A 15,357-nucleotide genomic window follows, 5' to 3' on the forward strand; every position below is an offset into this window, starting at 1 on the left:
TTCCCTGGTGGTTCAGTGGTTAAGGCTCTGTGCTTCCATTGCAGGGGGCATGGGTTCGATCCCTGGTTGGGGAACTAAGATCCCACATGCCGCAGCATGGCCAAAAAAAAAAAAAAAAAATCATCTGAGGGGTAGGCAAAGATTTATGCACAGAGATATCCTCTGTAGCATTATTTATTATTTGTCTATTATGAAGAATTTCAAGCATACATTAAAGTAGAAAGACTAGTACAATGAAGCCCCATATATCCATAACCTGGGTCCAACAATTTATTGTTATATTTACCTCAACGAACAATTTTTCCTTTAAAAAAATATGTTCAAGTATTTTAAAGCAAATCCCAAATACCATGTTATTTTACCCTACATACTTCTAAATGCATCTCTGAAAAATATGGGCCTTTTCTTAGATAAGCTTAATGCCAGTATCACACCTAGCAAAATGAACAATAAAACCCAGTCCATAAGATTTCCCCAATTATCTTTAAAATGTCTTTTTTTCGGTTGGTTTGCTCAAATCAGCATCCAAATAAAATCCACACACAGCATGTGCTTTTTGGGGCTCTTACATCTCTCTGAATCTAGAGTGGATCCCCTTCCTTAATTAATTAGCATTTTTCATGCCACTGACTTGTTGAAGAAACCAGGTCACTTGTCCTGTAGGATAAGCCATATTCTAGATTTGTCTGTATATCAGCCAGGATAGGCCAGGTTATGCTGGGGTAACAAGCAGCTCCAAAGTATCAGTGACTTGGGAATTCCCCAGTGGTCCAGTGATTAGGACTCTGCACTTCCACTGCAGGGGGCCCAGGTTTGATCCCTGGTTGGGGAACTAAGATCCTGCACATGGCCAAAACACACACACACACACAAAACAAACAAAAAAAAACAATGAAGTTTTATTTCTCCTCTATGTGTACCTCAGATTGACTGGGACCTCTGCTACCTGTTATCATCAGTCTCACTCCCAGACCTAGAATGATGAAGTAGTTACTGTGGAGAATAAAATTTCTGGTCATTGTGGGAGAGAGAAAAGAGCTTTGAAGGGTCTCTTGAAGGCAATTAAATGCTCAGCCTGGAATTCAACTACCCTTCATCTCATTGGCCAGAATTGGTCTCATGGCCCTACCCAAAGAAGGCCAGGAAGTATATCTTACCATGGGCAGAGAAGGCACAGATCTGGGCATTTCACTGAGCTGCATTAATGGCTACAAGTCTATTTGCTTCCTTGTGGTGTCATTTTACTTGTTCCTCTCTCTCTTGAACTTCCTGAAAGTGAAAGATAACTCTAGAACTTGATTTGATTCAGGCTCAGTAATTTTGGCACGAGCACTTCATAGGTTGGTCTATATGCTTCACATTGCATCATATCAGGAGGCACCATGTTTAATTGTAGTAGATTCTAGCAGTAGTGGCTACCACTTCCTCCCCACTCCCAATTTAGTCACACCTCCTTATATCCATTCCCTTGGGTAGACCCCTCTTGTTCTGACTCTGGGCTTGGCCATATAACATGATTTGGGAAACAGGACAATAGCAAATATGATACAAGCAGAGACTCAAAGCGTTGGCACTTTGTGGCTGTCCCTCTTTTGCTACTTTTTTAGAATGCTGAGACTGGTAAGAAAGTATCATGTGATAACAAGAAAGCTGGCAAATCCAAAATTTGTAGGGTTGGTCAGTGACCCAGGGAAGAGCTGATGTTGCAATACAAGTCTGAAGGCCCATCTGCTGGCAGAATTCTTTCTTGCCCAGGGGAGGTCAGTCTTTGTTCTACTAAGGTCTTCAACTGATGCATAAGGCTCACCCACATTATGGAGGGCAGTCTGCTTTACTCAATGTCCACCAATGTTACTGTCATCTAAAAGATACCTACACAGAAACATCCAGAATAATGTCTGAACAAATATCTGGGCACTGTGACCCAGTCAATATGATACATAAAATTAACTATCACATATATATTTCACTAAGACTGTGTTGTGGCTTGAACTGCGTCTCCCAAAAGATATGATGAAATCTTAACCCCTGGTACCTGTGAATGCAACCTTACTTGGAAACAGGATCATTGCAGATGTAATTAGTTAAGATGAGATAATACTGGAGTAGGGTGCACCTTTAATTCAATATGACAGTGTCCTTATAAGAAGAGGAGAAGGCACAGAATATGCATTGAGGGAAGATGATGTGGAGAAACACAGAAAGAATGCCATATGACGATGGAGGCAGAAACTGGGGCTATGGTGCCACAAGTCACGGAATGCCAAGGACTGCCAGAAACACCAGAAGCTAAAAGAAAGGCATGGAACACATTCTCCCTCAGAACTCTGATAGGAACAAACCCTGCCAATACCTTGATTTCCAACTTCTAGCCTCCAGAACTGAGAAAATAGATTTCTATTGTTGTAAGCTACCAAGTTTGTGGTACTTTATTACAGCAGCTATAAGAAACTAACATACCCGCGCACCGCGATTAAGAGTGGCCCCCACTTGCCGCAACTAGAGAACACCCTCGCACAGAAACGAGGACCCAACACAGCCAAAAATAAATTAAAAAAAAAAAAAAAGAGAGACTAACATAGACTGCATAGATAAAATACTATATTCTAATGCCATTTTTTTCCCCTGTGGGTTTATCAATTGTAACAGAGTTAGGTTCATGCATTTCTATTGTTTTCAACATTTTGGAATTGCTCTTTAACTTTTGGCTATATTATTTATGTTTTCAAATTCAAGTTGTATAATAAGATATATTCAGAGAAGTCTTATATCCCCACCCGAATCTGTCCTATCCTGTTCATTTCCTTCCCAAAATATAAAGAAAATCAAATAATATCAATAATGGTTGTCTCTGGGAAGTAAGATTATATGTTTCCTAACTCTTCTCTGAGGTCTTGAAATCAAAATAAAATAAAATAAAGATAAAATGATTTGTCCTACAGGGCCCAGTTCAAGTTCCATGACCTCAAAGAAACCATCCCATAAATACTCTCTTTTTTGAACTCGTACATTGTTTATTTTCCATATTGCTCCCTTAGCCCTTTGCATCAATCAATCAATAAATTTAAAAAATGAATGCACTGATATCTGAAGGGTACTATGTTAGATACTGTGGGGACACAATGTATTATCAGTTGTTTTCATGTATAGTCACATCCTTGATTAAGCTGTATACCGAAGCAAAAGCTTTCTTATGCCCTACACGGTGGCCGTCACTGCTGTCTGATGAACCAAATTCCTACAAAATGTTGAGGAGAAAATAAATAAAAACTGAAACAGATTGATACAAATACCTTTAATAATAACAACTTCATGTTTAAATAAATATATTGTTAAAAAATAGTGCAAGAGTATTTTGTTATAATTATTAAGAAAGATTTGAGACTGCTATTCCCTCTGCAGAAACACTATGCACAGATGCAAAATGATCAAAGGCTGATACAATAATGAATCTCAAGTAAGTGGCGTGGCCATCACGTACCTGTAGGGGAAAAATCAATATAGATGATTTAGAATTCTAGTTAACTGTTAAACAAGCAGTTAGCAGAAGAAAGTGTTTGATGCAAGAATAATATTCTAAATATATAATGATTTATAAGATATAATGTTCAGAAGAGAAGCCAGCCACACGTAACAGTACAGTTATTCTGATATGTAGCAGCCAAATATCAGCCTTGGTTTGAGGAAGAATAGCAGGTGGAGTTAAAAATTGCACTGTACAATTCTGATTAAAATTTTCAAGTAATTTATTTTATTTATTTATTTTTGGCTGCATTGGGTCTTTGTTGCTGCGCATGGGCTTTCTCTAGTTGCGGCGAGTGGGGGCTACTCTTTGTTGCGGTGTGCAGGCTTCTCATTGCTGTGGCTTCTCTTATTGTGGAACACGGGCTCTAGGCACACGGGCTTCAGTAGTTGTGGCACAAGGGCTCAGTAGTTGTGGCTCACAGGCTCTAGAGTGCAGGCTCAATAATTGTGGCACACGGGCTTAGCTGCTCCGTGGCACGTGGGATCTTCCTGGACCAGGGCTCGAACCTGTGTCCCCTGCACTGGCAGGTGGATCTTAACCACTGTGCCACCAGGGAAGCCCTGATTAATTTTTTTAAGTGTTTTTCTGAAGTATTTTTCATAATAAGAGATTTCATTTGTTGGATGATGCCTCAGAATACACTACCCTGAATATTACTATACTTTTACATTTATATAAAAATGTAAAAAAAGTCTCCAAAAAGCAATTTGGCAGTATATATAAGAAGCTATAAATATGTCTATACCCATGGACCCAGTAATTCCATTCCTTGAAATTTAATTTTAGAAAATAATTAAAAAGGTGAACATTGTGGTAGCAGGAACAGGCATAAGATGTCCCCTGTAGTATTAGTTATAATGACAGAGAGAGGAAAAAGGAAATCAGTTAACATCTATCTGCATACATTTAATTTTAAAATTATAAAGCTTTTGATACATTATTAAATTTTTAAAAGATACAAATTTTTTCATACATACTATTATAACTATGTAATGCATTTGGTTAACAACTAGAAGAAAATAAGTATAGTAAAAGCTGTTGTGAGACGGTACTAAACTTTGGGTGATTTACAGTCTTCCATTCCCCCTTACTTTTCTCCAAATGCTCTATGATGCTGCAACCCTCCCTGATCCACAGTGAGTCCTGAAACAAAATACTCAGCAGAGGCTTACTAGCCATAACCCATTAATAAAGATGGAGAAAAACAGGAAGATAAAATTCAGTCTAATTAATCATTTTTCTGGTCCCCACTGGCCTCCCCAGTCATTGGGCACACTTAGGTGGTAGAGAAGATAATTAACAGGATTCAAAAACTCCTAGAGAATCATTTGAAACACCGATTTCATAGCAGCTGCCAGTAAGTTGTGAAGAAGGAAACCTAATGGACAAGGTACCTCTTTAACCCTTATTTAGAGACACCTTAGTTAAATAAACACTACTACCTAAAAAACACATATTCACAGTTGTTTGGCTTTTTGTGTTTGTCTAAAACCAGGGCCTGACAAACTAGCAGGAACAGAGAAACTCCTGATGAGGCAGCAGCTTCCTCATCAACGGGCATTCATTCCACTTGACAAGCAAAGCCCAATGGAATGTTGTTGGAAACTGCTGGTTCTCTTTTCACCTCATCTCTCTTTCGCTTATTTGTTGCTGATCCTATGCTCCAGTTCCCTTATCTGAATCTCCCTTGTCCTTTCATACTTAAATTAACATCCGATTTTGGCATCTCAACCTTTTTTGATTCCTATTCTATAAGGCCCACAGAATCAAATGAAAGGAAAGCAAGTACATACTACAAAATAAATGAATAAACAAAACAAAAACAAGTGAATTCTGTTCTATCCTTGCCGTCATATTATTATTATGCTGTCATATATTATTGAGAATAACCGTCTCTATTGGTTGATGAGACACAGAACCTATAATATTATGAGGGTATTTATTAACTTTATGACTATGGAGATAGGTGTAAAATTTAAATATGCTGTGCTGGCTAAAGATAATGTTTATCTCTTCAAAGTATATTTACTTACCATAATTTCTTCATTTTGAAGCTGCCCCTCTGTATGTACCAGATCTAAAACACAAATTCAACAGAATTGGGGTAGGGCTCAAAATGCATGAGGACATATTGAAATTTATATTCAGCAACACATGATATCTGGTAAACTATAGTCAGACCAGATTTACCAGTGTTTTGGGGTTAAAATTCAATATAAAAATAGAGATATTTGATATAAAAGGTATGAAAGATAAACTATGAGCTATAAAATATCTCTAGTGAGTATAAATAAAAGTAAATGTAAATTACAGTAAAGGAATATAAAGTGAAGAATTGATAAAATGTGAAAGTCCTTTTTAAGGATCAAGTTACTAAGAGTAATTGCAGGCCTGAAAGGAGCCATCTTACCATTCTCATGGGTACAGACTAGGGCTCAATTTCTCACAATGAATTTTCACTATGATGCTGAGTTATGCCACCCATGAATTGATCTTTTCTGGTGTCCAGCTTTAGAAAACCTTTAATTGTGTAATTTTAGGACAGATTATCTTATTTGGTCATGAGTTAATCACATCAAACATTCTTTTGGAAACATGAAATATTTAATTGATACAATAATGTCGACATTATTTAGAAATTAATTTTGTTTGTATCAAAATAGTGTACATAATTTTAAAAGGCATGTAGTACAAAAAGGGAAGTTTCTGGGAAGTAAGATTATGTATGACTTTCTGTTTCCTAACCTTTCTCTGAAGTAATGAAAAATAGTAATTCCCTGCTTGACCCCTTTTCCTCCAGTCCTGCTCCCTAAAGGCAAATGTTTTCAACACTTTAAGCTGTTTTTCCTGGAATTATGTTTTATACTCCTTTTCTTGATTTATCAATTTTTTACTGACTTTATATTATGGTAGGTAAAATTTATGTCTCTTGGACCAATATCCTCTTCCTCCTCCTCCTGCAAATTTTCCCTCCTGCCATCCTCTCAATTTTGAAATCAATACTTGATGGTTATACTATTATCTATATAAACATTATTTACTGCTGAAATAATAAATTGTGACACATTTTCTTTCTTAGACAACTCCTCCTCTACTAGAAGTTAATAATAACCTCTTCTTTCATTTGCTTCATTTTTTTAAATTATGAAAAATTGGAAAATCTCAAACATACATAAAAGACAGGATATAACTCCTATATATACCCATAATCTTGAATTTGCAATTACTAAAATTTCACCATACTTGATTTATCTAATTTTTTTTGCTAAAGTATTTTAAAGAAAGTCTAAGACATAATTACATTTCACCTTTAAATATTTGGTTATCTATCTCTAAATAAGAATATTTTCTTATATAACTACAATGCCATTATCATATTACAATAAAAAATGCTTTAATATCCAGTCCATATTCAAATTTCCCCATTGTCCCCCTAACAGTCTTTTTATAGTTGGTTTATTCAAATCAGAATTAAGTCTCTTTTAATCTTGAACTGCTTTCTCTCCCACACACATTTTTTTCCCACACCACTGACTTACTGAAGAGAGCAGGTCAGTTATCCTGTAAATGTCCCTCATTTTCTCATATTGCCTCCTCGTGGTTTCATTTAATTTGTTCTCTATCCCCTTTTCCTATAGATTGGAATTCGAGCTAAAGGCTTGATTATATTGCGGTTTTAAGGCCTTCATCATATGTCTGGTGATTTTTGGCTTCTGTTACTCATGAATAGATCATTTGAAAAATGTGCATGAGCCAGACTCGTTGACTACTGGACTTTGATAGGGTGACCAGGAATGACCTAGCCTGTGTCAGTATCCATAGATCTTCTGGGACCATTCAGTTTCTCCAAAGATGAATCCTCCAATCTCCTGGCTGGGGCTATATTCCTGGTTGCTGAGCAGAGCACAGGAAGGAGGCTGGAGTTCCCACCACTCAATATGTACGCTTCCACTTAAATCCCTTGTTTTCTACTCCATGTCTCATTCACTCTCTTTACTATGCCTCGTCTCCTTGAGTCCTGAGCCTCAACATTCAATGTTCCTAGTCACCTCTTGGGGGTGGTTTGTGGGAGGAAAGACTGGTCACTAGCTTTATAGGGGAGAAGGTACCTAGGGTCCTTTTTAATATACATATATATGTGTGTGTCACAAGTATCATTCAAGTCATCTTTTTTCACCAAAATGCAGCCCAGTTGGAAATACAGAGTAAAGGACAATTCTCTACTTCTTCATGATCAGAACAATGTTGGTGAAACAGTACATACCTCTTTCAATCCACTGCTCAAAATCAACTGGCTCTTTAGAAGTGCTCTTTTCAATCCTCAAGGTCCGTACTGACATTGTAAATAAACAAAATAAAGTGTTAATATCTATCTAATTCTATGTTGCTGTCCCTGTATTCCTTTTTTCCTTTGTCTGAGACCGTCAGGCATTGGTGGGACTGCACAAAGTACTGGGATCAGGAACAACATGTTCTGAAAATCACTCACTCCCTCCGTTTTTCCGTAAGTCCCTACAGTAAAATGCAGACTGTGTAACTGTAATCTTACAAGTGTTTGCAAGCATACAACACAAAGCTAGTAGGGTCTTTCTGCATTTGGAATTATCTAGATTTTTGGGTTTTTGTACACTGGTAAATAATACCATTAGTGGTCTTGATCATAAAACTTTATGGAGAAACTACTATGAGTCAGACATATTCATTGCCTCTTCAATCTTAGGAGAAAGCTATTATTAACTTACTTTATTGATGAGGAAACAGGCTTAAAGAAATCAGGCAACTTAGAGAAGCCAGGTGAAGTGTTCAATGATATAGAGCTAGTAAGTACTAGAACTGGAATTCAGACTTTAGGTCTGACTCCAGAGCCTTCGCAATTAATGACAGAAGAGAAAATGCAGTCATCTTCCTTCTGCACTGTTTTTTTCCCTTTACCCCTAAATCAGTTCCCTTCACCCCAAATCCATTCTTCCCCTTCTGTGTTCTGTGCCCTGTGGGGAGGACCCCTGGGGACTGCATCACCTGGACTCACTTGCCCACTGCCTACTGGTTGGATTTGGCCAACTGGAGGCACTGGAAGGAAACTGAAGAGCAGTGGGGAAGTGACATCAGGTTGTATTTTCTCTGCGCCCTTCCCATTTCAGTGCCGTGTCTGACAGTTGTTATGTTCGTTCATGGTTACGGCTCCTGTTGGGCAGGCTCCTATGCATGGGCTCCAGCACTCACTGGGCTCCAGCAATACTATTTCCGTCCCTTGGCCCAGGGGAGGTAATGGCTTACTGCTGTAGCCACTTTCTGGGTGTCTCACCATCCCTAGTTGTTCCCTTAACCCAGGCCATAATTCTGTAAGTAGTCCCATCAATAATGTCTCTTCATCTGAGTCATCTGGGGTATATCCTGTTTCCTGCCATGATTTTGTCTGACATACTTTATCCTTAAATAAACATAAGACAGGATTAGGATGATGTTCCAGTGGGAGATAGTCTTCCTGAATCACTCGGAAAATGCCATTATTAATAAAAGAATCAAAATTATCAAATGCAAATAATCAGGGTTATCAGATTTTCAGTAAGAATTTGACAGAGAACCCCTAGCCAAAAGAATCTGGAATAAAGATGTCAAGAAACCTAGTGTTCTGGCAAGCTGGCTTCTTATATTCATAACACGGTCTTTTGCCAAAGGCTTTCACGTAGTAAATTGCATGGAAATTATTATGTGCTTTGGAAGGGTTTCAAATTTGCAGTTTCAGAGAGGCTAACTGTGCTCAAGGCAGTTAACCCATACTCCCCACCCATCAACCCCACCAAGAAAACTGGATTCCATGCGGTAAAAAAAAATCAGTGTTTTGCCAAAAGTTTACATATGTGCCTTCTGCCTATGGAAAAACTGAAAGATGATGAAAATTAATGAAATGAAGTGAAATGAAAATATCATGCTTACCAAAGTAACTCTGGATTAAAAGCCTTTCAATCCTTACATGTTTGTGAAAACAAATAATGAACTCTTGGGGAAACATTCCTGTGGTGGTCCAAAATGTTTCTGGATTTCTATTGTTAATTTTAAAGAAAAAGAGAAAAAAAACAGCCAAATGTTTAGAAATGTTTAATCACAAAATTCTAGTGAATAACTATTTAAAAAAATAAACGACCACCGGATTCTTGCAACCCCTTTCTTTCTTTCTTTCTTTTTTTTAAAATATTTATTTATTTATTTGGCTGCACCGGGTCTTAGTTGTGGCACATGGGATCTTTACTTGTGGCATGCGGGATCTAGTTCCCTGACCAGGGATCGAACCTGGGCCTCCTGCGTTGGGAGCACAGTCTTAACCACTGGACCACCAGGGAAGTCCCACAACCCCTTTCTAACTGTTCATTCTGCCTCTAATCTCTCCCCAACTTTAATAATTCTTTACTATTACCAGATACATTTTTAAAAAAATGGAATTGATGTCACTCTTGCCTAAAAGCAGTGACCCCTTACTGCCTATGAATCTAAACTCCTTAGTATGGCATTTTATGACCCTGTACAATCTGGTCCCATCATTAAGTATATCGTCCCCCATCGTGATATCATCTCCCATTATTGTAGTCACGTTGGACCAATTAAAATTCTGCAAACACGTCATGTAGGCTCATGCCTCTGTGCCTTAGTTCATGAGGTTCTCTTGACCTAAAAAGCCCTTCTTCCTGTGCAAAAGTTTATTCACTTTTTGGTCACATCTCTCCAACCCCAACAAATCACAGTAACTTTCTCCCTCCTTTGCACTCACCTCACACACAGCATCCATTTTTACATTAGCACTTTTCTCTTGTGTTTTTATTGCTCCAGCTACACCCTCTGTAAGTCCAACCACTTTCTCTTAGTCACCTTTATATCCCCAGCAACTATCACAATGGCTGACCCACAGCAGATACACAACAGATGTTTGTTGAAAAAAATTAAAACATGCACTCAATGTTGGTCATATACTATGTAAAATTACATATATACCTAGACACACACACACATATATAGTATTGACTACAGAAATAATCACTTCTATTTTAATTATATAAGGTTTTTCTTTCTCTTTTGGAGGTAAAATTTACCTACAGTGGAATTTCTCTTAAGTGCAATTCAAAGTTTTGATAAATGTATATGCTTATGTAACCAATATCGCAAGGTAACCAATACCCTAATCAAGATAAAGAATGTTTCCATCACTCTAGAAACTTCCCTTCTCTTCCCTCCAAACAATCTCCCTTATGCAACCACTGCTCTGATTCCTATCACCACAGACTATGCTATAGTTTGTTTATTCATTATTTGTTTGATATTTTTGTTGAATATTTGAATTGCTTCCAATTTTTTACTGTTATGAGTAAAACTTCTATAAACATTCTTGTACAGGTGTTTTTGTGGATGTTTTCATTTCTCTTGGATAATTACTAGGAGTGAAATTGCTGAGTCATAAGGTAAAGGTATGTTTAATTTTATAAGATGATGTCAGACTTCCAAAGTGGTTGTGCCATTTTCCATTCCTAACAGAAATGTGACGGAGTTCTAGTTGCTCCACATCCTTGACAACATTTGCTGTTGTCAGGCTTTTTAGCCATTCTAGTGGATGTGAAACGATATCTGACTATGTTATTAATTTGCATTTCCCTGATGACAAATTATTCTAAGCCCTTTTTCATGTGTTTTTGGCCATTCATATATTTTCTTTCGTGAAGTGTCTGTTAAGTATTTTCTCATTTTTAAAAAAGCTCTTTTGGACTTCCCTGGTGGCGCAGTGGTTAAGAATCTGCCTGCCAATGCAGGGGACATGGGTTCAAGCCCTTGCCCAGAAAGATCCCACATGCGACACAGCAACTAAGCCCGTGTGCCACAACTGCTGAGCCTGTGCTCTAGAGCCCACGAACCACAATTACTGAGCCCGTGCGCCACAACTACTGAAGCCCATGCACCTAGAGCTCATGCTCCACAACAAGAGAACCCACCGCATGGAGAAGCCCGTGCACTGCATCGAAGAGTAACCCCCGCTCGCCACAACTAGAGAAAGCCCGCACAGCAATGAAGATGCAACACAGCCAAAAATAAATAATAAATTTATTTTAAAAAACTTTTTTTTTTTTTTGTGGTACGCGGGCCTCTCACTGTTGTGGCCTCTCCCGTTGCGGAGCACAGGCTCCGGACGCACAGCCTCAGCAGCTATGGCCCACGGGCCCAGCCGCTCCGCGGCATGTGGGATCCTCCCGGACCGGGGCACACACCCGCGTCCCCCGCATTGGCTGGTGGACTCTCAACCACTGCGCCACCAGGGAAGCCCTTAATTAGTTTTATTTTTGGTGAAGTCCAGTTTTATTACTCTTTTCTTTTATGCTTAGTAATTTTTGTGCCTGCCTTCCTTCCTTCCTCCCTCCCTCTCTTTATTTTTGGCTGCATTGGGTCTTCATTGCTGTGCGTGGTCTTCCTCTAGATGCGGTGAGTGGGGGCTACTCTCTTCGTTGCAGTGCGCGGGCTTCTCACTGCGGTGGCTTCTCTTATTGCCAATCATGGGCTCTAGGTGTGCAGGCTTCAGTAGTTGTGGCTCGCGGGCTCTAGAGTGCAGGCTCAGCAGTTGTGGTGCATGGGCTTAGTTGCTCCATGGCGTGTGGGATCTTCCCGGACCAGGGCTCAAACCCATGTCCCCTGCATTGGCAGGAGGATTCTTAACCACTGCACCCTCAGGGAAGCCCTGTGTTTTTATTAAGAAACCTTTGCCTACTTCATTGTCACAAAAGTACTTTCTTGTATTTTCTTTTAGAAACTTAATTATTTTAGCTTTGAATTGAGTTCTATTATCCATATTGAATTAATTTTTGTGTTTAGTATGAGGCAGGGGTTGAGGGTTTTTTTTAATCCACATGTTTATTCAGTCATTCCAGCACCACGTTAAAAAGACTTTCCTTGGACTTCCCTGGTGGCGCGGTGGTTAAGAATCTGACTGCCAATGCAGGGGCCACGGGTTTGATCCCTGGTCCAGGAAGATCCCACATGCCGCGGAGAAACTAAGCCCAACTACTGAGCCTGCGCACCACAACTATTAAAGTCCGTGCGCCCTAGAGTCCACATGCCATAACTACTGAGCCTGTGTGCTGCAACTACTGAAGCCCGTGCACCTAAAGTCCGTGCTCCGCAAGAGAAGCCACCACAATGCGAAGACAGTGTACCACAATGAAGAGTAGCCCCTGCTCACCACGGCTAGAGAAAGCCTGCACACAGCAATGGAGACCCAATGCTGCCAAAAAAAAAAGAAAGACTTTCCTTTTCCTATTGAATCACCTAAGTGTCTTTTCCTAAAATTAATGAACTGTCTATGGGTGTACGTATTTCTGCCCCTCCATTTTATTCCATTGACCTGTTTCTGTATCCTTAGCCTTTTGTCAAAAAGTAATTGACTTTATATGTGTGGGTCTATTTCTGGGATCTCTAGTCTGTTCCACTGATCTATATAGATCTATCTTTACAAAAATGCCATGTTGTTTTGATTACTGTGTATTTATTTTAAATCTTGAAATCAGATAATTTAAGATTTCTTCTTTTCAAAATTAGTCTGACAAGATTAGTTTGCATTTCTATACACATTTCAGAATCAACTTGTTAATTTCTATGTAAAAGTCTATCGAGATTTACTGAATCTATAGGTCATTTAAGGGAGAAACAGCCACTGTAACAATATTGAGTTTTCCAATCATGAATGTAGTATATCTTTTCGTTTACTTAGTTCTTTCATTTCTCTCAGCAACGTTTTATAGTTTTGAGTGTAAAGGTCTTGCATGTCTTATTAAATTTATTTTTAACTATTTCACATCTTAAATGCTAATGTAATTGGAATTTTTAAAAAATTCATTTTCTAAATGCTTCCTACTAGTATATAGTAATACAGTTGATTTTTGTGTATTGACCTCGCTAAATTTACTTATTAGCTCTAGCAGTTTTTTGCAGATTCCTTAGGGTTATGTAGATTCACATAATCTGCGAACAAAGGCAATATTTTTTTAGTGGCCAATAGCTCTTGATTTACACACACACACACACACACACACACACACACCTGGAGAAACTGAAACTCAAATAAATATTATGAATAGTTCAAAAGGCTACTTGGTTACAAGATATGTAAAGAGGACTCATTCTAAAGCTTATTTTTCCTTGTTGCCATCTGGAAGGGGAAGGCTCTTTGGGGAAATACCACAAGGGTGCATTTTGATCATTATCCTCATTATGTCTAATAATTTTCTTTAAAAAATTTTTTTAAATTTTATATAATTTTAAAGGTTACTTTGCATTTACAGTTATTACAAAATATTGGCTATATTCCCCATGTTGTACAATACATCCTTGAGCCTATCTTACACCCAATAGTTTCCCCCTCTCCTCTCCCCACTGGTAAACACTAGTTTGTTCCCTAGATCTGTAAGTCTGCTTCATTTCTTGTTATATTCATTAGTTTGTTGTGTCTTTTAGATTCCACACGTAAGTGATATCATACTATACTGAACAAAGATAATTTTGCTCTCTTTCCAATCTTTATGACTTCTATGTCTTTTCTTGCCTTATTGCATTGTTTAAGACCTCCAGGACAATACTGAATAGAAATGGTGAGAACAAACATCCTTGATTTGTTTCCAATACTGGAGGGGAAGCATTTTTTTTTAACCGAACAGTTGATTTACAATATTATATTAGTTTCAGGTGTACAGCACAGTGATTCACTATTTTTATAGATTATACTCCATTTAAGGTTATTACAAAATAATGGTTATATTTCCCTGTGTTGTACAACAGGGGTCCCCAACCCCTGGACCACGGACCAGTACTGGTCTGCAGCTTTTTAGGAACCAGGCCGCCCAGCGGGAGGTGAGCAGTGGTCAAGTACGTGGAGCTTCACCTGCCACTCCCCATTGCTTGTGTTACTGCCTGAACCACCCCACCCCCACCCCCTGGTCCATGGAAAAATTGTCTTTCACAAAACTGGTCCCTAGTGCCAAAAAGGCTGTGGACTGCTGCTGTACAATATATCTTTGTTGCTTATCTATTTTGTATGTCGTAGTTTGTATCTCTTAATCTCATACCCCTATCTTGCCCCTCCCCATTTCCCTCTCCCCACTGATATCCATGAGTTTGTTTTCTATATCTGTGAGTCTGTTTCTGTTTTGTTATATATACTCATTTGTTCTATTGGGAAAGCATTTATTATTTCATCATTAAGCTGAAAATTTTTAGTAGATACCTTTATCAAACTGAGAAAATTCCCTTCTCTTTTTAATTTTTTGAGAGTTGTTATCATGAATGGATGCTGAATTTTGTCAAATGATTTTTTGGAATGATCATATGTTTTTTTTCTCCCTTGTTCTGGCAATATGGTAAATTACACTCAATCTGTATTCCTGTGATAATGTGGTAAATATGCCAATCTTGCATTCTTATGATAAACTCCATTAGCTGAATTCAATTTATAAGGTTTTTTGGGTCTATGTTTACAAAGGATACTGTTCTTTAATTGTCCTTTCTTGTAAAGTCTTTGTCAGGCTTTGGTATCAGGGTTATGCTGTTCTCATAAAACAATCTGGGAAATGTTTCTCCTCTATTTTTGAAAGGGTTTCTAAAAGACTGGTACTATTTTTTCTCTAAATATTTTACATAATTTCTATAATTGATATAAACTATTCAAATTATTAAATTTCTTCTTGTGTCATTTTTATAGGTTGAGTTTTTCAAGGCATCTGTCCATTTCATCTAAGTTTTCAAACTGATTAGCCTAAATCTGTTCTTGATACTGACTTACTATTGTTTTAGAATCTGTAGTGATA

At 38.1% G+C, this 15,357-nt stretch overlaps 1 protein-coding gene and 1 non-coding gene across 16 annotated transcripts in view; one reads left to right on the top strand and one right to left on the bottom strand.

Annotated features, from left to right (window-relative positions):
- Positions 1 to 759: 759 nt before the first annotated feature.
- On the top strand, positions 760 to 832 carry TRNAG-UCC. The gene has a single exon. It is a non-coding gene; the product is annotated as a tRNA-Gly (tRNA).
- Positions 833 to 3,278: 2,446 nt separating this feature from the next.
- The window catches only part of HSPB11 (heat shock protein family B (small) member 11), a 43,492-nt gene continuing 31,413 nt past the window's right edge, over positions 3,279 to 15,357 (bottom strand). For 8 of the 15 annotated variants that reach the window (XM_032606148.1, XM_032606124.1, XM_032606141.1 and 5 more), the window contains exons 3-6: positions 9,464 to 9,570; positions 7,791 to 7,859; positions 5,560 to 5,603; positions 3,281 to 3,481 (exon numbers count right to left, since the gene is read on the bottom strand). In XM_032606148.1, the coding sequence (XP_032462039.1) occupies positions 3,368 to 3,481; positions 5,560 to 5,603; positions 7,791 to 7,859; positions 9,464 to 9,570 (334 nt within the window). In that variant the 3' untranslated portion in view covers positions 3,281 to 3,367. Of the gene's footprint in view, positions 3,482 to 5,559; positions 5,604 to 7,790; positions 7,860 to 9,463; positions 9,571 to 15,357 lie in introns of all 15 variants that reach the window. The other 7 variants (XM_032606107.1, XM_032606082.1, XM_032606114.1 and 4 more) reach the window with 1 other exon arrangement.

This window comes from Phocoena sinus, chromosome 1 (assembly GCF_008692025.1).
Source record: "Phocoena sinus isolate mPhoSin1 chromosome 1, mPhoSin1.pri, whole genome shotgun sequence".
Classification (NCBI taxonomy): Eukaryota; Metazoa; Chordata; class Mammalia; order Artiodactyla; family Phocoenidae; genus Phocoena; species Phocoena sinus.